The sequence below is a fragment of the Papilio xuthus genome, unplaced genomic scaffold, assembly GCF_000836235.2.
Source record: "Papilio xuthus unplaced genomic scaffold, Pxut_1.1 DF828177.1, whole genome shotgun sequence".
Lineage (NCBI taxonomy): Eukaryota > Metazoa > Arthropoda > Insecta > Lepidoptera > Papilionidae > Papilio > Papilio xuthus.
The window spans coordinates 5,563,092-5,589,008 of record NW_013530472.1 but is presented as its reverse complement, the minus strand read 5'-3'; the positions used below and the strand labels follow the sequence as shown (position 1 = coordinate 5,589,008).

General features: G+C 38.4%; 6 protein-coding genes across 6 annotated transcripts in view; all 6 read right to left on the bottom strand.

Annotated features, from left to right (window-relative positions):
* Positions 1 to 211, bottom strand: LOC106113611 (keratin-associated protein 21-1-like; the record flags this gene model as incomplete). The annotated part of the gene is given in 2 exon segments (NM_001312086.1): positions 1 to 73; positions 162 to 211. Coding segments are annotated over 2 exon segments (85 nt in total), but the record flags the coding sequence as incomplete, so codon positions are not given.
* A 2,681-nt stretch (positions 212 to 2,892) lies between these two features.
* LOC106113610 (cuticle protein 16.5, isoform A) lies at positions 2,893 to 7,956 on the bottom strand. Its single transcript, XM_013306444.1, has 5 exons — positions 7,851 to 7,956; positions 7,391 to 7,614; positions 4,250 to 4,336; positions 3,782 to 3,815; positions 2,893 to 3,348 (listed from the first exon to the last, which is right to left on the bottom strand). Exons 1-5 carry the CDS (start codon positions 7,860 to 7,862, stop codon positions 2,893 to 2,895), a joined length of 813 nt encoding a protein of 270 aa, XP_013161898.1. The 5' UTR covers positions 7,863 to 7,956.
* Positions 7,957 to 12,327: 4,371 nt separating this feature from the next.
* Positions 12,328 to 13,929, bottom strand: LOC106113749 (uncharacterized). The gene is made up of 2 exons (XM_013306656.1): positions 13,901 to 13,929; positions 12,328 to 12,900 (listed from the first exon to the last, which is right to left on the bottom strand). Exons 1-2 carry the CDS (start codon positions 13,913 to 13,915, stop codon positions 12,406 to 12,408), a joined length of 510 nt encoding a protein of 169 aa, XP_013162110.1. The 5' UTR covers positions 13,916 to 13,929; the 3' UTR covers positions 12,328 to 12,405.
* A 2,481-nt stretch (positions 13,930 to 16,410) lies between these two features.
* LOC106113748 (mucin-5AC-like) lies at positions 16,411 to 18,360 on the bottom strand. Its single transcript, NM_001312701.1, is given in 3 exon segments — positions 16,411 to 17,862; positions 17,968 to 18,087; positions 18,315 to 18,360. Coding segments are annotated over 3 exon segments (1,365 nt in total). The 5' UTR covers positions 18,327 to 18,360; the 3' UTR covers positions 16,411 to 16,629.
* Positions 18,361 to 20,072: 1,712 nt separating this feature from the next.
* LOC106113747 (DNA-directed RNA polymerase II subunit rpb1-like) lies at positions 20,073 to 21,410 on the bottom strand. Its single transcript, XM_013306654.1, has 3 exons — positions 21,339 to 21,410; positions 20,897 to 21,034; positions 20,073 to 20,622 (listed from the first exon to the last, which is right to left on the bottom strand). Exons 1-3 carry the CDS (start codon positions 21,348 to 21,350, stop codon positions 20,137 to 20,139), a joined length of 636 nt encoding a protein of 211 aa, XP_013162108.1. The 5' UTR covers positions 21,351 to 21,410; the 3' UTR covers positions 20,073 to 20,136.
* A 4,407-nt stretch (positions 21,411 to 25,817) lies between these two features.
* CPH32 (cuticular protein hypothetical 32) overlaps positions 25,818 to 25,917 on the bottom strand; it is a gene marked incomplete in the record, with an annotated part of 6,097 nt that continues 5,997 nt past the window's right edge. Inside the window, 1 exon segment of the mRNA XM_013306653.1 lies at positions 25,818 to 25,917.

Genomic DNA, 25,917 nt, shown 5'->3' with positions numbered 1-25,917 from the left:
GGCCGGCCAGGAAGCCGCGCTTCTCGCGCACGGCGCCCGCCGCCGCGCACGCCACCACGCACAGTACTACCAGCTGCGAACAAACAAATTTACACACCTTTATAACATATCTCCATTGCCTCGTAATGTTTGGAGGAACGGCATTAATGAGAGTCACTCACGAAGGATTTCATGTCGAAGTGAGTCAGTGAGGTCCTCGTCGGTCTGCGAGCTGCGAGTGGCGAGTGGTGCCCCGTCTCGCGGGCCACTGTATATATAACACGACTTCGAAGAGGTGTCGCAAGATGTCCTCGCCAGACGAAGCCCCCGAAATTTGCACTCGGTGGTCGATTCGCAGTGTTTTGCATTAACTTTATATGTATAATAATGAGTGCATTAAAGTTTTTATTTTTTCGTACATTGCATTCATTGAAAAGATATTTCTATAGTGATACTCGTATAAGTAAGCTGTATAAAATAAATAAAGTACGCGTTTTGTAAAAACAAAGAATATTTTAAATGGTATATTATGTCATCGGTTGCACTCGAGCAAGAATGCTCCGAATGCGAATGTGGGAACTGGACTTGGCACTCTCTGGTCGCGGTCAACGTTTACGACTTAAACCAGACAATACTCGACACTCATTATCTGGATCCTCTTCAAAACCACACAAACAAACCTACAAATGTTGTAAATTATACAATTGCATCATTTACAATATTTGTAATTCGTTTAATTAGACTCGATTGCATTAGAACATACAGGATGTATTAGGAAATCAATTATGCAATTTATTTTTAACACTGATTTGTCCACTCCTTTAAGTTTTTATGGTTAATTATTGTAAATAAGGTGCTTTAAATCAAAATATACCATGGAATTAAAAACAGCCTGTCGATTTTATAAATTATGGTGGTTTAATCAATACAATTTTATTAACCTCGAACAACATCCTTGAAGTCATGATTGATATTAAAAATAACGTTTTTCGACGAATTTGACGGACTAAATAAACTCGACTAGTTCTGTAGAAAAAGTATTTTTTTTGTCTTCTCCGTATATAATTGGAAAGTGAACTCATTTATTTATTGCAAAAACAAGTAGAATATTTGTATTCTTATAAACAAATCAATGTTTTACACACATTTTTGCGTAAACAAAACAATTATATGTACAAGTAGACGTTCAGATAGTGTTGCCAGGCGTCCGGAAAAAGCCGTACATAGGTAGGCTTTTTGATTGCGTGTCCGGCCAAAATAAACATTATACATTTCGCAAAGGAGTGTGGCCGAGTTATGATAATAATAAAAAAGCTTGATTTTACATACATGTTTTGCCGTACCTATACTACGTATACTGAGACAAAATCCTCAATAATGTAGGCCGTCCAGCCTTTTTACCCAAATGTACTGTCAAACTGGCTGGACCGTCCGGCTATTAGTTTTGGCGACCTGGCAACCCTACATGCAGACAGCATGGACAATGGCGTTTCATTGTCATCGTGATTGTTCTCGTAGAACTTGCAATCTAAATTTTTTTTTATATCATAATGTGGCAAACAAGCGAGCGGCCACCTGAAATCGCTGAAATAGCGAAGTGACCGTTGCCCATAGACATACGCGATTGCATATGCGTTGCCTATCTTTAATTTACGGTGGAGAGGATGCACAGAAAGAAAACATAAAATTTCGCGATTATTGTTTTTGAATTATACAACATAAATAAAATTGTTTCTTTCTATTCCTACTTTATTTTTTAGAACTACATATAGAAATAAAAGATGAAACCAAACATTGAGATGACGATAAGCAAAAAGAAATGTTTTTAATGTTTTTTTTAATTAATTGTGCGAGACATAATTGTAATAAATTCAAAAAGTAATAATATACTTAAGTTATTCTACTAGTTATTTGTTAGATTAATATAATATTATTACAAGATCGATTCTCGATAGTTCATAGTTGTTCGTTATGCGCGTACGGTCCGACACTATTAAAACCGTCTATTAATTACAATATAAATCCTAAAACAAAATTAATTCGATACTTTATAGGCGTCAGTTGTCAAAGTAATGTATCTTAAATAGAAATACTATACGACTATTATTCTTGAATAGAAATGATAATTTTTGTTTTATTATGTGTTTGTTGTTAAAATATGTGTCGTAAGTGGTGTTTTAGTGTTGTTCACTGCGTAGTCGGTGGTGTGCGTGGGGACGTGGAGCACACCCTGTATCACGAGTTGTCGATTTAACTCACTGGTTTCTCACAAACATGACTATATAGAAACAATTCTACAATTGACATCTCTGTGTATTATGTTATACAATAAGCTCACGTATAAAACGTTTTTAACAAACAAAATCAAGTTTCAGGATTTTTTTACATATTTTAAATGTATTTATATAATTTATAAGCTTTGAAGTCCTCTAGAGGCCAAACAACGCAACTTTTTATAGAGATAAGTTGCGATACTTTGATGATATGTTCAACCGAGTAGTGGTTACTATTTCGTTGTATGTAACATGTTTTTTCGGTTGTTTTGTATTATAATACTCGTAGTCGCTCTCGTCGTCGAAGTCTCGCGGCAGCGGCAATTGTCAGAGGTTCTGAAAATTTTCTGACAAGAAAAGGATGGTCGGACTTGGAAAAAGAATGTACCTTTCTATCGCATACAGGACGTGTCAGTATTAATGCGTGAATTATATATAAAGCCTGCAAAGTAACAGCTTTTTCTCAATTTAATGTCATTCAATCTATTTCTATAGCGTACTCGTGGGGAATAAACAAAATAAAATGCATAAAATGTTTAGAAAAATATATATTTGTTGTGTTTTATTAACAAACGAAACTTAAAATAAACTTAGAAAACAAAATAAAGAATCGACTAGCTTCGAAAATATAGTGTGAGGATCACCAGCCGGCGGCGGCGGCGGGCACCAGCTTGTTGACGGTAACCACCTGGGGCACTGACACCACCTTGCGTACGTTCACCACTTGCGGCACACTGACCACTCTGTTTACGTTGACCACCTTGTTTACGGTGACGAGGCGGGCGGCGGGCGCGGCGCTGTAGCTGACCGCTGGCGCGGTGGCGTAGCTAACCGCGGGAGCGGCGGCATAGCTGACAGAAGGAGCGGCGGCATAGCTGACAGAAGGAGCGGCGGAATAGCTGACGGCAGGAGCGGCGGCATAGCTGACAGCGGGCGCTGAGTAGCTGATGGCAGGGGCGGAGTAGCTGATGGAAGGAGCGGAGTAGCTGACTGCGGGGGCGGAGTAGGCTGGGGCGGAGTGCAGGCCGCTGAGGAAGCCGCGCTTTTCGCGCACGTTACCGGCCGCCACGCTCGCCACCAGGCACAGGACTGCAATCTAAATAAATAAAAAAAAACAATATGTTAAATAATTTGAGATAGGAACAGGGCAACGACGATATACATATCGTAATTCATAAATATTTATTAGACTAATTTGTAAAGGAGAGAGGTATCCTTGTTGAGTATGAGAGAGGTAACAATCACTGTGTATTGAAAATGCACTCAACAATAGAATAAACGGTTTATCAATAACTTGAAATAAGTAAATAAGAGTTGTTGTTGAGAAGCTATCGAGTAGTAGAGAGCTCTCTGTTCAGTTCAGCTCAGTGCGAGTTCATTGTATTTGAACCATTTACAGTTCTCGATATTTTTAAATCTAATCCTTAAATATATGAGCATATAATTATTTTTTACATTGACTTGTCTAATCTTAATAATGTGGAAATATCTTTGCTGGGATACAACTGCTAACTCTGATTTATACTCACGAAGGATTTCATAATGTCGTTTTGTTGTTTGTTGCTTGTGGGTTGTTGCACTGGTCAGTGGGCTGCGAGTGATGTCTGTCCTCTCCTCGGTATCAGTATATATAGATATATATATGTCGGTAGGTCTGTATGTCGCAAGGTGTCCTCGCACCGACGTGTGTTCTTGAATTAGGTCCCATAGTTAATTTATTGCTAGTTATCATACAGTTTAAACCGCGGCAAAAAACCTTCGCCTTTACATTAACATAATCGCGACGATTTCCAACTCTTATATTAATAATCACAATTAGCATAACGTATGTATAACGTCAGCCTTACGAACTGATTGCGGCCACATCAGTAGGCTACCAAATTGACACCGAACTCAACAAAAATTAAATATTGTTCACTTAACATCATTCACAAATAACTAACTAAAGACAGTGTAGTGGTTTTACTTGATATAGGTATCACTTGTATCGTACTTACACCAGCGGCACCAGCGCCACCAGCGGCACTAGCAGCACCAGCGGACTACCGCTGTGCGATGAAGTGCGATGCTGTATCACTGCAACACTGTCATATATCTTCATTACATTATATACATCTACGAGCTAAATGTTATCACAATACGATGTTACAAATCTAAGTGTTGTTGTTCTTCCCTAGGACTTCTGACTTTATAAAGTACCTAAGTGAATAAGGCCCTTTTAGTATGTTCTCCAGAAAACGACGAAATACTGGAAATAGGCGGTCCTTCATGTAACGGCAATTATTATTTTTTAATTCCTATGCCCTTAGATACGAACTAGTTAAAGTTAAAAAAAATAAGATGACTACCCATCTATATAGTACCATTGTTAGGAAAGTGATATGTATTATATAATAACATAAACAAGAATAATTTATTAAATATTTCTAAATTGAAATGAGTAAAGTAAAGTTCAGTGAACAGGCATTCATTAAGGTAGTGCGTAACATATTTCGACCACATCATAGTTAACATCAGGCGGCATCGTGGTCAAGCGCTAGCTTATTCAATATAAAAAGACTATTTTCATGTAAGTCTATTCTGTAAAACACCTCATAAAGCATTCATTATATTACGTTCTCATATTCTTTCGTAAAAAGTAACTGAGACAAGCGTTTCTCGTTAATAATTGTGTAAAAAACGCACGTGTTCATGGCATGCGTAGTAGCGGAGCACATATAGGTCGGTTCCATGGTTGTGGTGTACAACATATGTAGGTCTCCTCACAATATTCATATGCTCGTAAAGCTAGTTGCTTTCCTTTAAATAAGCAAAAATTTGTGATTTAAAAAAAAAACATTTTTTTTAAGTAAACATTTGAAGTAGCGGTGATGTACTCGTATGCTTAATACACCAGGTGCTTCCCCCGACATCTTCCCCGTAGAGTTTATAAGTCTAAAATAAATTTCTACTTTGTTTAAAGCTTAAAAGGATGAATTTGAAAAACGTCAGAAATACAGCTAATTGTTCTCAAAAGTGTTAATGTCAATTCTCAAGTAATTCTGCTTAAGGAATATCTCTATATAATACCAACATTCATCCCCTATATAGAGTGGGAACTCTACACTTTTACGTCCTGAATTTCGTAAAATCCTTACTTAGTGCTCGTCTACGTAATAACAGAAATATATTTTCGATATTCCAAATCTCGAGAATTGTTTTGGGTGATGTGATAATCAATCGATTTACTATTTTATATATGGTTAGACAGCTGTATATTAAAGGTGTTGCGTGTCTATTGGCTCAAGGTGCATTGGAAGATACGCGCGCGCGGCTGTAGTCACCGCCGCTGCCGCCTTGTTAGAGACGATAATGTATGTCGTTCATATTATGACTAAAAAGTTATTAAACCTTTAGTTCAGCAAGGTCAGACAATACTATGTAATTAATTGACACGTGTAAAACGTCGCGCATCTGCGGCGTGGTTGGATTTAGACAGACTCTTGCTGGAAAGAAAACTTATCTTTCTAGGTACATTGATGTGAAATTTGAAATGTGACTAAGTTTGGAAATTTTAAATTGCTGCCATCTAGCGGGGCTTACTAGCACTACATGTGAAATGGAGAATAAATAACTAAATATTCGCTATATTGTATGTGGGAGTCACAGTTGGAGAATGCTTTTTAAATAAAACATAGTCTTCTTTGGGATCGTAAACAACAACTTTTTCACAAACTTCGCTCTTACACTTTCCTCACTATTACTCGAATGTCAAAAAACATGGCCGTCATTTAGACGAGCAATTATAATACTTTTAATTTACAATAACGAAATATTGTCAGATTATTAACATGATAAATTGAATACTTCTATTTTATATTTGAGAATTTAAGAAATTATTTAAATAATCTGTTGGATCGTAATACTAATGATTAATGTTGTTATTTTAAAATAAACAAAAGTGTTATTGACTTATTGCATAGACTAAATAAAGTGTTAGGTTATGGAATTACAGAATATATAAAATTGCTAATGTGTGCCTTCGTAACTTGTACTTTACTGTTGTCCGTAGTCGTAGGCTGTTGACGTATGGCGAGTGTCAACGACACTTTAGATTAGCCGACTAAACTTTGGTTTAAGCTCAAGTTAACAAGCTAATGTTCCTTTCTTAGCATATACTCTTTGCAACCGGCTGTACTTAAATGAGACCGCAGCTCTAAACACCTATAAAATATTAACTATTCCATTACGAAAACTTTTATTAAAGGAAACAATAACTGAATTACAAATAATGATATAATAACATTTAATAAGATAACGTGTATGAGGGAGCGAGTGAGAGGGCGGGGTGAGTGTCGCTCAACATTGTGTGCGTTCAACAACAACTGTGAAACGATCCCTTCAGATACATTTCTGATTCAAAGAATGACCTCAATTTACTCATGCAAATATTTGCAATAATAAATTTGACTTGCATGAATTTACGAGCGTGTGAATAATTTGTCAGATGTTTACATAATAAAGCAACTTGTGCTGAAGAACTTCTCACGGACGAAATAATTATAAATTCAATGAACAAATTATTTCAGTAAACATTAAGTTTATTAGTTAATCTCTTTTATTATTACGTAATGATTAACATTTTACATATTTTATTGTATAACTAGCTATCAGCGCGGTATAAATATAAAAATAACAAATAGCCTATGTGTACTTCCAGACTATGATCTTCATCTGTGCCAAATTTGTTGATAACTTCCAACAGATCCATCTAAACTTTCGCATTTATAATATTGGTAAGATATCCACCAGTTTGCCTAATGTTAGGCCCTTTAACGAAGTAAGATTTCAGCTGTTTGCATACTTAATAAAACCAATTTGTTCGTTTGTAAAATTTGCAACAAATCATAGCGCTTTGTAAGCGCGATCAGTAAAGGTAAAGGTCAACGATAAATAAATAATTAAAATTGTTAAAATAAATTTATATTTGAAAAAAAAAATTAATTTGATTATCACAGAAACATACAAGATACTCGAGACAAATTGTTTAGTTATAAAATTATCAGGAGAACTTATTGCAAGAGTAGTGGCAGCTGACTAGTGGTCTTATTGTCTGCCATCGAACTGTCAGGTATCGAGATGACAAGACCCGCATCGACTACCACCAGCCGCTCCTATAGCCGGAGGACCAGCCGCCGTAGCCGCGGCCGCCGTAGCCGTGGCCGCCGTAGCCGAGACCGCCGTAGTATGAGGGCGAGTAGACCACTGCCGGGCGCGAGTAGACCACCGCCGGGCGCGAGTAGACCAACGGCGAGGACCAGCCGGAGCCGATGAAGCCTGCCGCGGCCGCGCTCACCAGCGCCAGGACAGCCAGGATGCCCGCCTGCACACACAAACACGGATGGAATTCAACTAACAAAGGTATAAAAAGAGTCATATGCTATTCTCTCTTCTCTCTCTCCTTATCTGAATCCGCTCCAGAGATTACAACTACAGTTTATCAATTAAATTGCAGATAAGTGGTGAAACTGGGCCTGAAATGTTTCAGTACAACCTGAAGTAATGAAGGTAAATTACTTAGTAATTTTTGCAAATAAAACATAACAGAGTAAAACTTACGAAGAATTTCATATTGAGTTGATGTTGACTTCTTTAAGAGCGAAGTACCAGTACGAAGTTTAGAACGAGCTTTGCTCCTTATATACGGTCAGAGGAGCTACGTGACGTACATCAACTGCCAGCCCGTCAGACCGCCAGCCCGCACTACCTCCCAGAGCTGCCTCGTGACGTCACTCGGACGACCAACTCGATGTTGTAGATAGATCAAATTCTGTTGCTGCATTCCTTAGAGCCTTTGAGCGAACATTTCGAGGGAAGTGTTCAATGTATCGTGAACATGATCGAACGATATTCGAACATTGCGTAGTCGTTTCAAATGCCAATCACATGGGTCACCGACTTAATTGCAACTAAATCTTATAAATATTTTTGTTTTTGACAATAGACTCCTTATTAGGTATTTCACCTTCGTTTTATATATTGTTTTGTATACGAAATAAGATCGCTGCAAAATATTTCAATATGATGACTTTACTTAGAGTATCTACTTTTTTAAATATATTAAAATTAACTCAGTTACTCCTAACCATGTCTTTGCGATCATAATTTTAAACTTTGCAAAATATTGAATTCTTAAAACAAAGCTTTTAAACAGTTTTACAAACCGCATGGTGTGTCCCGTCTCAGCTTTCCGCGCACGTGCTTTCTGCCCCTCCAACACAGACGGGTACACCCCGAGGAGCGCAGTGCTGCTGCGGCGATGCACTGAGCCTGGCTGGTGACGGACGCGACGTCGTGTCGTCGTTGCGTACTCGCAATACTCGAAAGGCAAGTTATGTGAGTTTAAAATTCGAGCGGCAAAATTCTTTGACACCTACAACTACACAAGAGGCGAAAGCCGTAAATCAGTCTGTGTGTTAGGATCTCCTCATCCATATCGTTAGCAATGCATTGCGAATTATAATAATGGTAAATAAATAAATGCATGATAAAGATTCAATACTAAATGATTACAGCATCAATGTCGCTATATCTCCTTCTATAGGTTAACCTGTATTTAAGGAGCCAATGTGTTTCCTTTTTAGTAAATCTTAAAAAATAAGTAAGCAGTATAACATAGGTAAGAGTAGTCTCCTTGTCATAAGTAAGTGTTACTCTACAGGACTATGTTAAGGAGTTCCTTGTTTTGGTGACTTCATCCAGTTCTTTGTTAATTTAGCTTACGAGTTTCTGATTGTCGCAGCATAATTACTATGTCAGTAAGATGTACTGATGTACTCATTAATCATCGTTTATAATGTACTGTATGTGAACATTGCGCCGACTCTGACTATAATTTGATTATTAAGATGTAGATATACCGCGCTGAAGTCGGATCACTTCGTAAACTTTAATGAATCTTGTATGTTACATGTTGCATCTATACATTATTATTATAAATTCCCGAACAAACATCACTAATACGTTATAGTATTCTGTTGGCTGATAAACTAGTATATATTAATTTAAAATACGTTAACAAATCATTGTAATCGTTTAATTTTCCATTGATTAAATAAATAAATATGATAATCGTAAACAATTCCACTCGGTTAATATTTTGACAGTGATACATTAAATAGTTTAGCAACAAATCTGCCAGTTCCATTGATGGCAAGTGTCGTGTCGGCAGCATGTTTTATCATAATGAAATCGTAGTCCACGGCCGTGGGACCGACGTTTTTGCAATGACCGGTTTGTATATGCAAAAATAAAATTTACTAATGTCATTGAGATGACTGAAGATATTAAGGATTAAGTTGTTTTACTCCCACTTTACCATATTATGATTTAAAATATGCGATTCCAGCAAACTACTCTTAATATAAACAAATTGCTTTTGCCCGCGACTTCTAGGAGTCGAATCATTGCGGAGTTATTGAGTAAAGATGTTAATCCAACGAAGCCTCCGGTAACCGTATATAATACATTTCCGGGATTATTGTCTATATAGCCTATGTGTTCTATTGATGCCTAATAACAAACATTCATCCATCAATCTAAACTTTCGCATTAATATTGTATTTAAAAGTAAAGATAAAAGTAAGTATTATATAAGTTACCGGAAAACTTAATAGTTAAGTAATCTGAACCAGAATACTTTGTATGCATGTATTTTCAATGGCACAAAGATGACTAACAAACAAACAACATCAGTTTATTTAACATATCGAGTTACAATCAGATTGTTATAAATATTACGAAATAGTTCTTTTGCATTGTCCTTAATTATGTATTCATTATGTACATAAATATATATTTTGTGGTCTGTCTGTGGAGTCATTTGCCAAATGATCGACTTGTTATAGAAATATATTGAAATGTTAGTTATTTTCGTCTGTTTTCATCCATATTACGCAAACGGAGTGGCAGAGTCCACGGTCCTTCATTTGGCGCGTGTGACACACCCCTCTCGCTTCTACATTAATACATGTACGCATATTCGACACAATTTATTAACTTCCGAGTACATTACTTATACAATTACATATATAATATCTAAAAGCTATTAATATTTCATGTTTATCAACGCGTAAATATATATAAGATATTGGTTATGTATCATTTTGTCGCGTGTGTACGTGAGACCTCAATTAATGGAGATTCGGAAGGACATCGGATACGATTAAATTTAAACAACTAATTACATATTATAATGATCTGGTATTTTTATTTAAATTTCCATTTATAATATCAACAACAACAACAACAAATCGACGATTGTTCCAGAAAATTTACAAGAAGATTCAACTTCATTTCAACTTCCTGGATAGCGAAGAACAAGGAAGTAAATTGAAATAACAATAGTAACAAGAAGCATTCTAGGTGCATATTATGTGGATTTTATTATATAAAAACATTCATAATCATAGTTATAAAATGTTTTCGATACCTCAACATAATACATATATTACTAGCTGTCGCCCGCGACTCCGTCCGCGCGGGATAAAAATAGATGTTGGCCGATTCTCAGACCTACTCAATATGCTCACAAAATGAGCTCATGAGAATCATTCAAGCCGTTTCGTAGGAGTATGGGAACGAAAATTGTGACACGAGAATTTTATAAATAAGATTTAATGATTTTTTGTAAAGCGTCGCCATTTCATTAAAATTATAAGTGACATGTAGATATTTTTATGAGCTGACAACATGACCTTGAGCTTGGGCCTTGGGTAACTTGATAAACAAATAGGATACAGTCAAATCTAAGTTCGGATAAAACACCTTTCTAAAGGTGATTTTGTTAATCGGTTAAATGCCTTTTAAATATATGTGAATTAAAGAAACGAGTCCATTATCGTATTATAAGATTCAAACTTTATGGTGGATCGTGGCATCCTAAAGCGCATGTATGCTCACTCAATGATTGACAGGCGTCTCAACTGCAACTTTCCAACCCTTTGGTATCCAAATGTGTGTGACGCAGCGTCACGAGTGTAATTGCAAGCTGCTGTAAAGTTTGTATTGCGCTATACAAAAATAAAGACCTATACATGTACATTCATACAATGTTGGCTTGCTTGCTTTTAACCGTAGATTTCAACTACAAGGTCAGGATAACGAACGGCTAATTAGATAATGTTGACCCAAGCCATCCTTTAGTTACACATGCAACTCCTTACGCTAGTCATACTAAGCGCCGTGTGACCGGATTTTCGGAATTAAGTTCGAATCACTGCTCACTGATTGCACTATCGCAGATAGCAAGATGCGTCGTTGACAGAGGACATCATCAGAACTCTACTACCGTAAGACAGAGACAAGTGTCGCAGCAGTGGAGGAATAGAGCTTGAACGTTTGCTGTTGAGGTGATGCGGTGTTAAGTTAAAGTAATGTAAACGCGCTGCGCAGTCTGTTGTCGTCGTTACGTAACCGACATATTCTCGTACGGCGGATAGTCGCGCCACATTCCGCCGAGGTGAACCTCCTCCGCTAAACACCATTAACCAAAACTATAACATTTAAGTATTAAGGTTCGACTTACTTGCCTCGACACTTTTATCATACGATACTTAGGTCCTGCTGTTTCGGGGATTAAACGGAACAACCGAGGACTTGCGAACAGACAAAAAAAAATAGTTTTTCATTATGAGCAACGCAAATATTGTCATGTTCGCAATTTAAATGTTATATTTCATGCAGACACTCCAATTTCTTACATCTATAGATATAAGATCGATTTAAATGATGACAAACAGTATAAACCGTCTCTCGAAATCGCCTCTGTATATCTTTGGACTATAACAGTGATAATATGTTGTTGAAATGGTAAGGAAGAAAATATATAGCGTGATGTATGTGTATAGTTACATTGGTTTCATCTAATTTTAATAAAGTTTATTTTATAGTTTTAAGTTTATGCAATTAATACTGAAAAGTATTATAATTTTATAAGTTCTTTGATACAAGAATATGAATCCATTGGTGGGTGGGCGTGTGGCGACTCCTGCCTCGGATGTATGGCTGACCGAAAATAATTAAAAGAATATTTTTGTTTTGTAAAAAAATATGTATTTAAAAATTTGTTACTATTTTAAAACATATAAATAATTAACAAAAGTTTGGCAGCTACTTAATGTTCGGAGCTCTGCTTGCCGTGGCCGTGCCCGTTAGAGCTGGAGTGGCCGCCGGACTTGACGATGGTGAGGGCGGGAGCGGCGTGCGCCAGAAGCGGGTTGTGCACGCCCAGGTAGGGGGAGGCCAGTAGCGGGCTGTGTCCGCCGAGGTATGGGGAGAGCAGGCCGGGGGGATAGCCGTACCCGTAGCCGAGCGGGGAGTAGAGCGAGGATCCGTAGCCGTGGCCGTAGAGGGAGGAGTAGAGCGAGGAGGCCAGCAGTGGGTTGTGCAGGGAGTGCGCGAGGTGCGGGTTGATGAGTGGTGAGTGCAATCCGTGCGCACCCAGCAGGCCCGCCTCGTAGCCCAGCAGCGGTGCATGCAGGCCGGGCGCCAGCAGCGCCTCGCCCGCCAGCCCGCGCTTGTCGCGTGGCTCTCCGGCAGCTGCGCCCGCTTCTCCTGTCACCGCGGGCGGAACCGCCGCCGCCGCCGCCACCGTCACAAAGGCGAGTACCTGCAATGCGACCATTTATTATCAATTGCATTTCCGATCGCCTTTGACACTCGCTAAATAAATAACAAAACGATCTGAGAGAAGAGAGAGAGAGAGAGAGCTAATAATGGAGAATATAGTATAAAGCGAGGAGAAAGCGCCGGACTACAAGCTTTGCATGGCATTCGAAGTCACAGCAATATGGCGTCGCGTTATTATCTGTGTATGTGTGGGTTTCGACTTTTGAAGCACTTGTATGATATTATAATATATTGTCGTCGGTCACATTATGTTAACAAAAGACGGAGACAACAATATGCCGATAACAAATTTTAGTAAATTGCGTAACTTCGAAGAATTCAAAGGAATATGTGTGCAGTAAAAATGTTGATGTAGTTTAGGTGTACATACATTAGGTAGCGGCCATTAATAAAATCAATTCATTTGATTCGTCACAGTGGCAACGGATGTCGCAACTGATCACGCAACACATTAACCGCTCCCATTAATAAAAGACAAAAATGTAACTAACGGAGACGAGGCCCCGCGAGGCCACACGGCCGCCATAAATCACGTCGGGATATGCAAATATGACATATTGATAGGTTTCGTTTGCATCAACTCTCGAATTATAATGAGGCCTTGAGTGCAAAACTAAACTCTGATTCATTTGTTTCACATATAATTTGGTAAACGCTACAAATTATTTTGTAAAGTTAAAAAAGTTAGCGAACAGGAATTGAAAATGCTTTGAATTAACTTGTTTGATACAGTATTCGTTAACAGTTGTTAATTTTTTTTTGTTTCTAAATGTAGAAAGTGACAAACATTAAACAAATCCTAAGATAAAGTACTAAGTTGCAGCCAATGAAAGTGTTATAAGTTTTCATATAGACTAGACAGATGTGCCAAAGCTTGGAACATGTCGCTGGCACACTATATTGACTATGTACATGTTGATTACAACTTATTTACGAACAGAAGGGAAGCAGATGAGAGAGCAACAAAAGAAACAACTCACGTAGAAAGCGTTCATGTTGCTGATGCGACGACTGCTGACGATGACACACAAACTTGTGATGTCAAAATTTTCGTTTTGGAGACATTTATACCAATTTAAATGTGATTAATTCAAAAAGGCGGTAGGGTTGAGCAACCGCCGTCGCCCTTCCCGACCCGCGACACCCCCCCCGCCCGGGCAGGCCCACTCTCCGAACGCTATCTAATTTAAAATTCCATCTCAAAATTATAATGAACTCAAAATCGTAGACAATTTTCGAAATCCTGAGGCCGATCGGTCGATGCCAAGGTAGTCGAAAATAAAAAAAAAGAACGTAAAATTTAAAACCTAGCGTTAAATTCTCATCTTATTGAATATTTATGTTACGACCTACATAAGACAAAATTGTTTGTAAAACCTGAACCAGTTTGAAGAACTAAGTATGTAATGATTGTAAACATCGAGTGCAGTAACATGATCCTCTCGTCCAGACAATTGCCTTCATAAAATTAACATATTCACATAGCACTGTGAATACTTTAAACTCAGAGAAGCAGTACATTACACTTGCGAATGAATAACTTACGCTTCGAGAGCAATAGCAATAGACCCGACCCGATATATGTATTATATGTTTGTGCATCGTCATACTTACAGGTTCAGTTGCCTTAAAAGTCGGGTTTCCAATTTCGATAAGTCATACAGTTCTATTTCAGTTACTAAAATAATATTATAGTTGCATACACACACACACACACCCACACACACTCACACACACCACACACCATTCACTCTCGTGACAAAAAGGGCGAAGCGGAGATTACTAATTTCTATAATATTTGTTATGTCTTCATAAATTAATTTTACATTAAGTTCGCTGATCTATGATTTGCTGAGGTGCGTAGATAACTTAAAGATTTAGTTAGGAATTACTTAACACTGAATATAAATGTAATCAAAATTATTTCAGTTGTTGTATGCGTCAAGAGGATTTTACTTTTACTTGTGTACTGACTGACAATTACCTCAATGAAACGCTTCCTGAATTGTGAAATGCGATGTATGAAACAGAGATCAGTTTGTCTTCATGCAACTGAGGTATTAAGTAAGTATATTATAAGCCTAAATAATCCAACTGACGGTCGGTATTACACTGAAAAGTGAATGTTTAAACTGCCCAAATCAAAATAAACAAGATGTAATTTTCCCACGTTATAAAATGTTTGTGTGTGATGAATTAGCTTCCTATGACCTAATAATAAAATATCGTAAGTAAATTAAATGAGACAAGCGACCTTCAGCTTGTAATAATATATATGACTACGAGCGGTACTCGTACATGTCGGAGCGCTCTGCTCTGTGCTCAACCTTCCTCACCGCGCCGCATCGCACCAATTCATTACCATAACATTATTACAGTATTTGTTTTATTTTTAAACTGTTTGTTTTTTCTATTTGCAAAAACAAAACTGGTAATGTATGTTCTAGATGATCTTGATATTATAAAATCATCGTCGCGTGAATGCAAAGTCTTTCTCCCAATCAAGTGCTCGGATTCATCATAACATTCATCGGCAAAGTATTATTTTACATTTAGTACATGAGTAGTTCATAATTAATAACTACGAAGACGAACTTTGAATGTTTTCATACGTATTCTTCTTGTAACAGGCATGCTTAATGTTCAACTTATCTGTATTATATTGCAAATGTATCCGCATTGTACCAGTGACAGGCACATGTCAGTTACTGTTCCATCTTACAGGCATGGATTCGCGCCTTTACACCATGTTGTAGATAAACGCAGGCGTATTACGGTTTAAACGGTTTTTATGAGGGATCATGACTTCGTCAATGGAAATGGAAATTTACTAAGTATTTCTGAAAATATTTACATAACATCTTTCGAAATTAAAAACGATAACTCCACACTTCAGACCTTTAGGGGGGGGATGTTATTTTTTGGTAATGATTTTTATAGTTAGTTGTTTACGTAACAGGAGTAAAGACTACATTGAACTTTTGTATTAGTTTAAAGTAATAAATGAACCGATGACGTGACGCGCCAAAAAGATTCAAGAAGCGAAATTTTAGATCTGTCGCTGTTACGCAATAAAATAACATCTTTAAAACCAGTATCTCAAATTTTTTATATATTCATATAACGAGGTAATAATTTGCAAATTTTTTCAAAAGAGACATTACATTTAAAACAGATCCAGTTCTCTTTTTTTGTTATATAAGTTGAATATGTGAGCCACTTTTATTACCAAAATCACGATTATTATAATTAATGGGAGAAAAAATGACAACTTTTCCGTTGCTTTCTGTTCCAGTTGCGTCTTAAAAATTCTCTAAATAAAACTAAGTGTCACTATTGACAAGCTATTGGAAGCAACAATCTGTGCGGACAGCGGCAGTCGTTGGTGCGGCATCGGTGCTCGGCGGACAGAGGCTCGCAATACGCTACGATTGCGAGCATGTCCTACAAAGTCATTGACATAAAACATTAAATGAAATAAATGAGATAATTAACACTTTAACACATTTTATTTTTAGAGCTTATAAATATCAGTTTCAATTACTTTCACTAAACAAAATCAGGACATGGTGATAGAACAGCTTCATACAATTTTTAAGAAGTTGTTGTCTAATCGTATTTATTACGATATCACGATATGCATTCAACAATTTAAAATATGACAGTGTTACAAAATGAAACCTTACAATGAAGCAGATGTTTATTTTATCTATGACACGTAGAGTTGTTTGGCGGTAGGCAGCGAGCCCCAGGTGTTGGCGGTGTTCCAGGTGTGCGCGTGCGGTGACTCCAGCGTGTGGTACTCTCGCGCGAGAGGAGCCCCATGCAAGGTGTAGGTGTAGGCCGAAGGATGCACGTTGTATGCCGAGGAGGAGGAAAGGTTCGAGTTGCCAGACCAGTGGGAGCCGTGCGACGCCGCGGGCACGGAGTAGGAGTAGGACTTCGCCGCGGGCAGGCTTACAGACTGCGCCGTGGGGTACACAGCCCAGCTCGCAGGCGTCGAGTAGGCGATGGGCACCGAGGAAATGGACGAGTACGAATTGTAAGCGGGCTTAGTGTACACCGTCGTGCCTATGACGTTAGTGATGGGGGAGGATTGGGAGAACTGTTGGGTTGAATACTGGGAGTCCAGATTTTTGAGAGCCGTGTTGTATTGGCCGAAGAGGGGATGCAGGGTCACCTTGTCCACATACGCGGTCAGCGTTGGTTTGACCGGGGTGAACGTTGTCGACTTCTGAATCGTCACGGGCGCATGTCCATTGGAAGAGAAGCTGCGGGATGTTCCCTGCGAGGTCCATAGACCGGGGGATGAAAATTGTGTCACCACCGGGCGGGACGAATCTCTAAAAATCTGAGGCGAGGCGCTCGAGTAAACGTTGTAATCCGAGAACGTACTTTTGAAGCCGTTCGCCGCGGGGTATGTGGTAGTCACAGTAGCGGGCGTTGAATACGCCTTGAAGAAGGGCGAGGAAGTGGACGACACAGAGGTAGTGTAGGCGGGGTAGGAGGAAGGAGCTGTAGGCGTAACGTAGGTGGGGAAACTCGACGAGAAGGTGGAAACGGTGGGCGTGGAGTAGGAGACGGGGTAGCTGGTCACCGGAGTCGCTGCTGTCGAAACCGCGCCAGAACTGAATGAAGACGATCTTGGAGTCGAGTAAACTGTAGAGTATGTAGGTGAGACTGTGGTAGAGTACGAGGGCGTCGTCACGTACGAGGTGTACGTCTTCGACAACGTAGGCTGCGCCGCCAGCCGCTGGTAGCTGCGAGAGTACGACGGAAAAGAGGCGATAGACTTTGCCGAGCCAAAGTTCCTCGCGGATCCCGCGAACGCGGTAGGGTAGGAGTTAGAGAGGCTGGCACCGGCTGCGGTGGCGCTGTGCGCGAGATGGCCGGCAGCCGCGGCGGGCGACGATACCGACGTGTACTGGCTCACAGTCTTGGGCTAAAAATATACCAATACACTTTTATAACGGGTCACAAACAACATTTAAATATTTATGAGTACGATTTTTTTTTAGTATTTTCGTAACAGTAATTAAATAGTTACTGGCGCTGTAGACTCCTGTATGTAGACGGTCTGTTGGGTGGGCAGCTGTTGCGCGGATGACAGCTGCTGCCCGGGGGGTAGGTTGCAGAGGCCACCCGAGGCCAGCGCCGCGAGGATCACCTGCGACACAAGCTATTTCAAACAGGACTATGGTACCTTGGTATACACCTCATTCGATGGACTTAAGAAAAGCTAAGAGAAAAACAAAAAGAAAATGTCGGGGCGATATTTCCTAAGCTGACAAACCCGAATTATTTTTACGGTTGTAAGTAATTCTGCTATTTGTTACAATTCAGCTTAATACTATTAATTATAAGATATTTTGTAAGACTAGTTTCAGTACTCACCAGAACGTTCATTTTCCTCGCAACAAAACCAACATCTACCAAAAACATTTCAAATGATTTAGTTGTTAAAAAACAAGTCTCCTTATATATAGACATAAACATGTTGTCTGGTAATAATAGACAGTGTCTTGTATTATTAGAAAACAGGATCCCAACAACGTCGAGCGCGCACCTCAGTTCTAATATTTGTACAGTCGAGTTCGTTCGCAGTGATACACTTACCTAAAAGCTCTGTACCTCGCAACTTGATTAAAATAAAGAGCTAGCAGGCTATCGATGTTTTGGTCAGAGAAAAAAGTATTTAGTTATCTGCACTTTAATCCGCATTGATAGCGTATTGTGTTAGAGATGCTGTAGTTATAATATTTAATATACCAAAACGATAAACAAGTCTTTGAAATGATCTTTGTTTTTATAATGGAACAACGACAGCGAACGCGATTGTACCAAGCATGAAAAGTGCAAAGATGAAGGTATTTACTATTTATTATAATTATTTAAATTTGAGAACGTGAAGATTTTATCATTAACACAGTTTTAATTTAAATTTACTAATCGTATTTATGTATTTTTTGCTACAAAGTAATCTAAACTATTCTTGTAGGAATATTTTAAAAATCCCTTGTATTTATAGTTAAATATTTATAATAGTACAATAAAAGTACATAGTTTTTTTTACAAAAGATATCCGTGTTCCCTCAGGCTCTGTTCCAACTGTTTTAAGTATTTACATTCCTTTTGTTAAGAAGTGTAAAGCTGTTGATGTTACAGCTCAAATGAAAGAGGAGTTATTAGTAAAACAACTCCAGTCCCCACTTTCATTTTACCATTATGTTAATCCAACGTCAATAAAGTGTATGCAGATTGATTAGGTACATTTTTACAAAATAGTAGAATAGTTGAAAGCACAATATGTTCAAAAGTAAGGACAAGTATATATTTCAAGATCAAATCAACATTTTTTCTTATCTTTGTCGATCTACCAAAACATAATACTGTAAACTGCAATACTACATTAATTTAGTCTCCATTTAAAATGATGCGATAAAAGCAATTTAATGTATATTTATGTAAAACCTAACTGTTGCTCGCGGCTTCGTACGTGGAATAAATAAACAATAATACTACAATTTTACTCCGGCGTACATCAGCTACCTTCCGTATAAACGAGGAATTTCCGACGGACAGACAGAAACAACAATTTTGAAAATTGGTCTTTCGTTATAAAAAACGTAAATGATTTTATTTTAATATTGTTTACAAAAACTGCAATTTTATAAAATAACTGTAAAGATATAAATATGTATTCTAGTAGACATGTAGTCGAGTCGGCCTTGATGTTATCTGCACATGCAGATGCTGAGTCATGAAGCAACTGTCAAATGAAGGATCAATGAGGAAGGATGAGGACGCTCGTTTGACAAATAATTCTACATGAAACGAGTTGCAGTAGCACCTGCTTACGCTCGATTAGATTATTATCTTTTTACATAAATATATATCAGTCTGCAAACTAAATAGGAAATATTGTAAACAATTTAAGTATAGTTGTAGGTAACAAGACTTGTTTTTCCTAATTCTTATATTGAAAGCGGACCAAGAGAATGAAATCAGTCGTTAAGTTATTCACTACGTGAGTAAATTGATGATATTGCTCATGACTCGATGCGATATTTAAATTATATTATAAATATTCGAATCGACCACTTGATTATTATCATGAGCAAAATCTTCAGATTAGTAATTAATAATACAAAGTTTAAGAATGCGAACAAAATTTTGTAAAATAATTTTATTTCTTAAATCTTATATAAAAGGGTCGTCAACACCACGGGTTGTTGGCGGTCCATGTTCCCTGCTGCCAGGAGGGTTGCGCGTACTGTGCGGTGTTCTGCACGTATTGCACGGAGGGCTGAATGTATTGCGCGGAGGAGGGCTGAACGTACTGGGATGTTGACTGCACATATTGCACGGAGGGCTGCGCGTACTGCGCTGAGGGCTGAGCGTAGGAGACAGCGGCGGGCACGGCGGCCTGCAGACGATAGTGTGAGGAGGAGGAGGCGTGCTCCGTGTGCTCCGCGTTGTAGAGGGCACGCGCGGACACCTGCGCGTATGCCGGCGCCGCCTGCACTCCGTACTGCACGCGCGGCGCAGATGTGTACTGCGTGTACGTCTGCGAGGAGGGGTAGTATGTAGAGGAGGAGGGCAGCCGGTATACGGAACCCTGAGACACTGTTCTAGAGTTGTAATATTTGGGGGAGATCTGCTCGGAGTACAGCTGTGGCGACACCTCGTACCCCGTCTGCGACTGCAAGCGTCAAATAAAAAAAAACATTAAATCCATATTTTTCTATACCAAATTAAATAAAATTAAAAGTTACATAATAATAATAATAGCGCTGGCATAGAATACGCTGCTGACGCATAATCTCTCAATATACATCAGTAGCGCCTTGTATTGTGAAGCTGCAAAAACTTGAAAGTATATTATTGCATTATTAAATTAGTATCGCTTACCATTTATTATATTGCAAACTTGATATTTTGCTATTATTTTACACAAAAATAAGAAGTACAGTTACCGTGTAGTACTGATTTCCGTTGCCGTAGAGCTGCGGGGTCGCATAGTGCTGGAAGCTGCGGCGGGCGCGCGTCTGCTCCGTCGGAGCCGGGCCGCTGCTCGCAGCCACAAGCTGCGCCGCGACCAGCACGGTCAGGACCTGCACCACACAATACACGCACACAACATGACGCTTCGTAATATTACACACTTAGTTATTAACTGGGGGGAAGGAGCACGACTCTTCCATTACACATTCAAAACAACTAATATAAAGGGGGTCACTGTCCTCTACCGATAATCGTTACAGCATTGAAATCACTGTAGTAATAACTTCAAACAAACAGCTCCTTTGTTCCTTAGTATTTAGCGCATTTTTAAAGCAAAAACAATGTAACTCAACATATTCCATTGATAATGGATTGTAACTAACTAGAAGTCGGTAGAAATAAATAGCAACTCACCAGAAAGTTCATTTTGCTAGTATGTGACGTCGCAGCGAAGCGGGAACTGACACAATGTGAGCACAAGTGAATACTCATCATCTCTTAAATACCGAATCCGCCACCGAATAATAATAATGAGTAAATAAAACTCGCGCCCAAAAACTGGACCCTATGTATTTAAATCAATATTAAGATTTATAATCATAGGCATATTTTTAGGGTCCGGCGGAACAGGGACGGAATCCCTTTGATTTGCAATTTATTACAAAATCGATCTTCTATACCGGCAATTATTTGTGCCGGAATAGATAGATAGAATTACAAACGACAAACAATTCTCTTAAAATTTTATAAATCTGCAGAAATGTTTTTAAGTAAAGGTTAAAATTCTCTGGTTGGTGAGTCATAATCGACGTATATATGTTATTTCGTTGTCCTTTTAACCAGAAAATATTAATTATAAAAAGTTTTAATGGATGATTTTCTGTGAACGTAATTTGTTGTTTGTTAACTGACATTGACTCGTTATGTTTATTTTATTCAATGGCTAATGAAATTGTTTAAACGGTTAATGTGGGAACTTACCCAGAGGTTGCGGCGGTGTGACGTGTGTCGTTGTTACATATATAACAGTTTGAGTCATGTATTGTCATTTTGCATACACATTTCACAAGCGTGTAATATTTCTAATGCTATAATGTGAATGTATATGTATTATATATGTATATGTTTATGATGTACTAAGTAACGCGTACGGAACTCGATGCGATATTTCATCGACTATCGAGTGCGTCCTTGAGCCGCGGCCGCGCTAAGTCCGGTTGCAAACGACAACATTAAACTGTCATACCTCGACATCACAAAATTTTTCAAATTCCATTTTATTCTCTCACTTGCTGAACTTACGGCACAATCAAAGTCGGTAAAAAATTTATGTTCATTCTCTTATCAAAGTTATTTGCCTATCAAAAAGTAATAATAGTAATGTAAAATGCAAAATAAAAATTGTCTTAGTTAATTTAAACTATTCAGTCAGATATTATTGATTTATGGGAGAATAATTATATGAAGCTAGGTAAATATGTTTACATATTTATGTAAAATGTTTATATAAGTACTGGATTCAAGGAGTATGTTATCAGATGGCAAAAGAAATGGCAGTAGTAAAATTGGTATATTATAACTTTACGACTGCTAAGTGAGTGTTTGACAGCTAACTTAGTTGGTTTGGTAACTTTATGGACAAGTTGCGGCGTCAGAGATGTTCTGCGGCGGCGCGCTTGTCTCTGAACCGGTCAGTAAATCAATAGTATGTTTAGCCGTTAATATATCAGAATAATAATGAAGTTTGACTGTATGTAAAGTGGAGTTCAACCTATATGTGAAGTAGATTAACCTTATATATATATATATATATACAATTACGAAGATTACACTGATTAATGTAAGCGGACAAAGGAGTATTGTCGTCACATCATATTATATGTTCCCACAGGGGGGGGGGGGGGGGGGGCTTAGAGCCTACCCTATATTAGAGGTGTCTAGGTTATAGTCATATAGCACAATGGCCCAATGCGGGTTGATTAACTCAACACTATCTTTAAATTTCTTTGCCGATATGTGAAGGTTGCATTACGATGTTTTCCTTCACCATAGTTACCGTCGGATAAAGGACATATGAAATTCTGTGCCTACTTTAAAAAAGTTATTAATTAATAATTCGTACCATACTCGTACTAGGCAACGAGGTAAACAGCTTGCCCTCTGCATGCGTTGAAAACGTTATTTTATAATACAACGTATTGATTTCGTTTTTGTATTTCTGCTTATGCAAGTAACAATAAAACATGTTCTATTTTGTTCATTAATTCATGTTTTTGTGTAAAACAATAATTTGTTACGTTTAAATTATCTGTTAGTGCGTAGTGCACGTGTAACAAGTTGTTTGTTAAGGAGCGCAAAAAGTGCGCGTCTGTGGCAACCGCCGCCGACCCGCACCGCGCCGCGAGGTGCCTTGTGCCACCTTCACACGCACACAGTTACTGGACTGACGCACTGCTATTTAATTAATATGGAGATTACTTAAAATTATATATGTGTGGCGCGTATTTTAAATATTTCTTAATTTTTATTCGGTATACAATAATCCCAACAAGTCTGTTTGGCGTTATCGGACGTAGGTTTCCTGTTTTTGTACATTAGTAAAACATTACATTGTATTTTTTTTTCAAAGATTATTATCATAAATATTGCAACACATCATCACCAAGGATTTTGCATCGCGGTAAGTTTAAATAATCTTGGGAGGTAAATAATAAAATTTTAAGCTTTTGGGCAAGTAATATCGTGCAATATAAACGCAGCATGAGATTGAACCGTTGAAGGCAGAATAGCCGCACTTTAGTAACTCTATGGAGTTGATTGCTTTTGGTGTAGTTATGTACATACATATAATATGTTAGAATGTTAATAGAATGTCATCGTTAACGAATTCTCGACACGAGCGTTGTGACAAGAAATGAATAATGAACATTTCTGATGCAGGTTGAAATATTCACAAGAGCTAACTACAGCTTAATGTTTTTAAACGACTAATCTTAAAACCTACTAAACATTATTAGGAATAATGTATCAGAACAACAATGAAAACATGGTTTTTATAAAAAAAACAGTGACCTTAAATAGCTATTTTTTTTAAATGCTTCATGTGTTAAGGAATCCGCTGCGGCTGCGCCCCGAGTCTCGCATCGTCATTACATAGCCCGCTGTGCCGCGCCTGCACTGTACACGCTGTTAACGGGAGCGCTCACATCTGGCCAGTGGAAATTTTCGCGAAGGTGAAAAGAGAATGGAAAAGTTTCCACTGGGCGGTGCGTTGCCCCGATGCCGGGTCAAGTTAGGTTTATACTACGTTAACCTAGGTCATTGACAATAATTAGTTCGCGGGTGACATAACAACGTGAGAGCTCCGTAATACTGCCTTTTTATTTGTAGTCCTATGAATTTAAACCACGGTGTATACCAACGCGTCCGGACTTCGCATGAGTAGAGCTTCCCAGAAATGAGGCGGCTATATGCCCATACCTCGTAAGGATATCAGCAGCAAAATGTTTTGCATCATAGAGTGCAAGCTTCTGTACAGTGACGTGTCGTCGGCAATGACACGGCTGCATCCCGCGCCGAGCGCCTCTGAGGCAACTTCCGGCAGTGCGCCGCCGCCACTTCCGCTTGCAACATTCAACATATAATTTTATATTAACTGCGCTGCGACTGCAATGATAGCGCGACTCAAGTATAATATGATTACATCAAAGGAAAAACCTTATGTTTGTGTTTATTTATGACTTTGCATGATGTTTTTACGTTTGCACGGAGTTATTATATTTATAAATATTTAGGAGCAATTTGTAAATCTGCGCTTCAAATTGCACACATCTATGTATCAAGTTGTCGTTGTGCCGGTCGGAGGACGGCGGGCGGCGGCTGGCTGTCTGCGGCTGGGACATGCCCTCGTTAAGTATATACATTTAAGTAAAATAAACACATTTCACAATGCAAACGCTTGTTTGTACTTTAAATAAATGAGAAAGTTGTTCTACGATCGGGAACCAATTGAGCAAAGTTGCTCCACATATGTATGTAAGTAAGTGAGTCGCTGTGAGTGTGCGCCACCGCAACGCCCGCGCCACCACGTTACACAAGCCGACAGGACCCGCCCGCACCACCCTCCGTTCACCCCGCTCCACTTGCTAAACTCACACCTCGCCTTTCTTCTCCAAGCACCGATAAGACTACAGACGCCCGCGAGTTACAAAACGGAGTTTGTTTCGAAAATTTCCAAGTTAAAAATGAAGTTTAAATCCAAATTCTTATGTAAAGTATCAATTAAGCCTGTGATCTTGTAAAAAGCTTATTATGAATATGATCGACACCGAGGAGAAAGTAAAGCGAACATTGCTATGCATTGACAATTGCTATTATTTACCAAACTTACGCTTTAACGTAAATTGTAACAAGTTTGCTGATGCATGATGAAAAGTAAGTGAACATCACATTAGGTGATGCATTACTTTAGTTTTAGAAGTAAACTTGTACGTTTTTATTTCATTTTCAATTAATATGAAGTACAAAACAGACTTCAAAAATCATCACATGATTCTTGGACACAGCGCGGGCGAGGCTCACTACAACGTCATTGAGCGGCAGGCCTTGTATTCAATGTATATGTCCTCTTACCTGAGTCTTTGAAGTCCAAAGATGAATTCAGATTCCCTACACTATGTTACTTTTTAATAAATGAAATTGAAATATCTTCATGAACGTCGTAATTCTGAGGTAGAAGCCTATTCGGAGAGCTGGTGTGACTGCTTAAGCTAAAGTAAGACAAGTCATGTATATTTCCATATTATAAGTTTCTGTGGAGCAATAGCAACTGTCATGTGATAAGTGTTCGGAAAGGTTGTATGTTTATTTTATTTTACTAAATAAAAAAAGGAGTACGTTTTCAAAATTTTATTAAACTTAGTAAAATAGACACCAGATGACACAAAATTTGGCACAGAAGAGCACACAATTATCCTTAAATATATACAAGAAA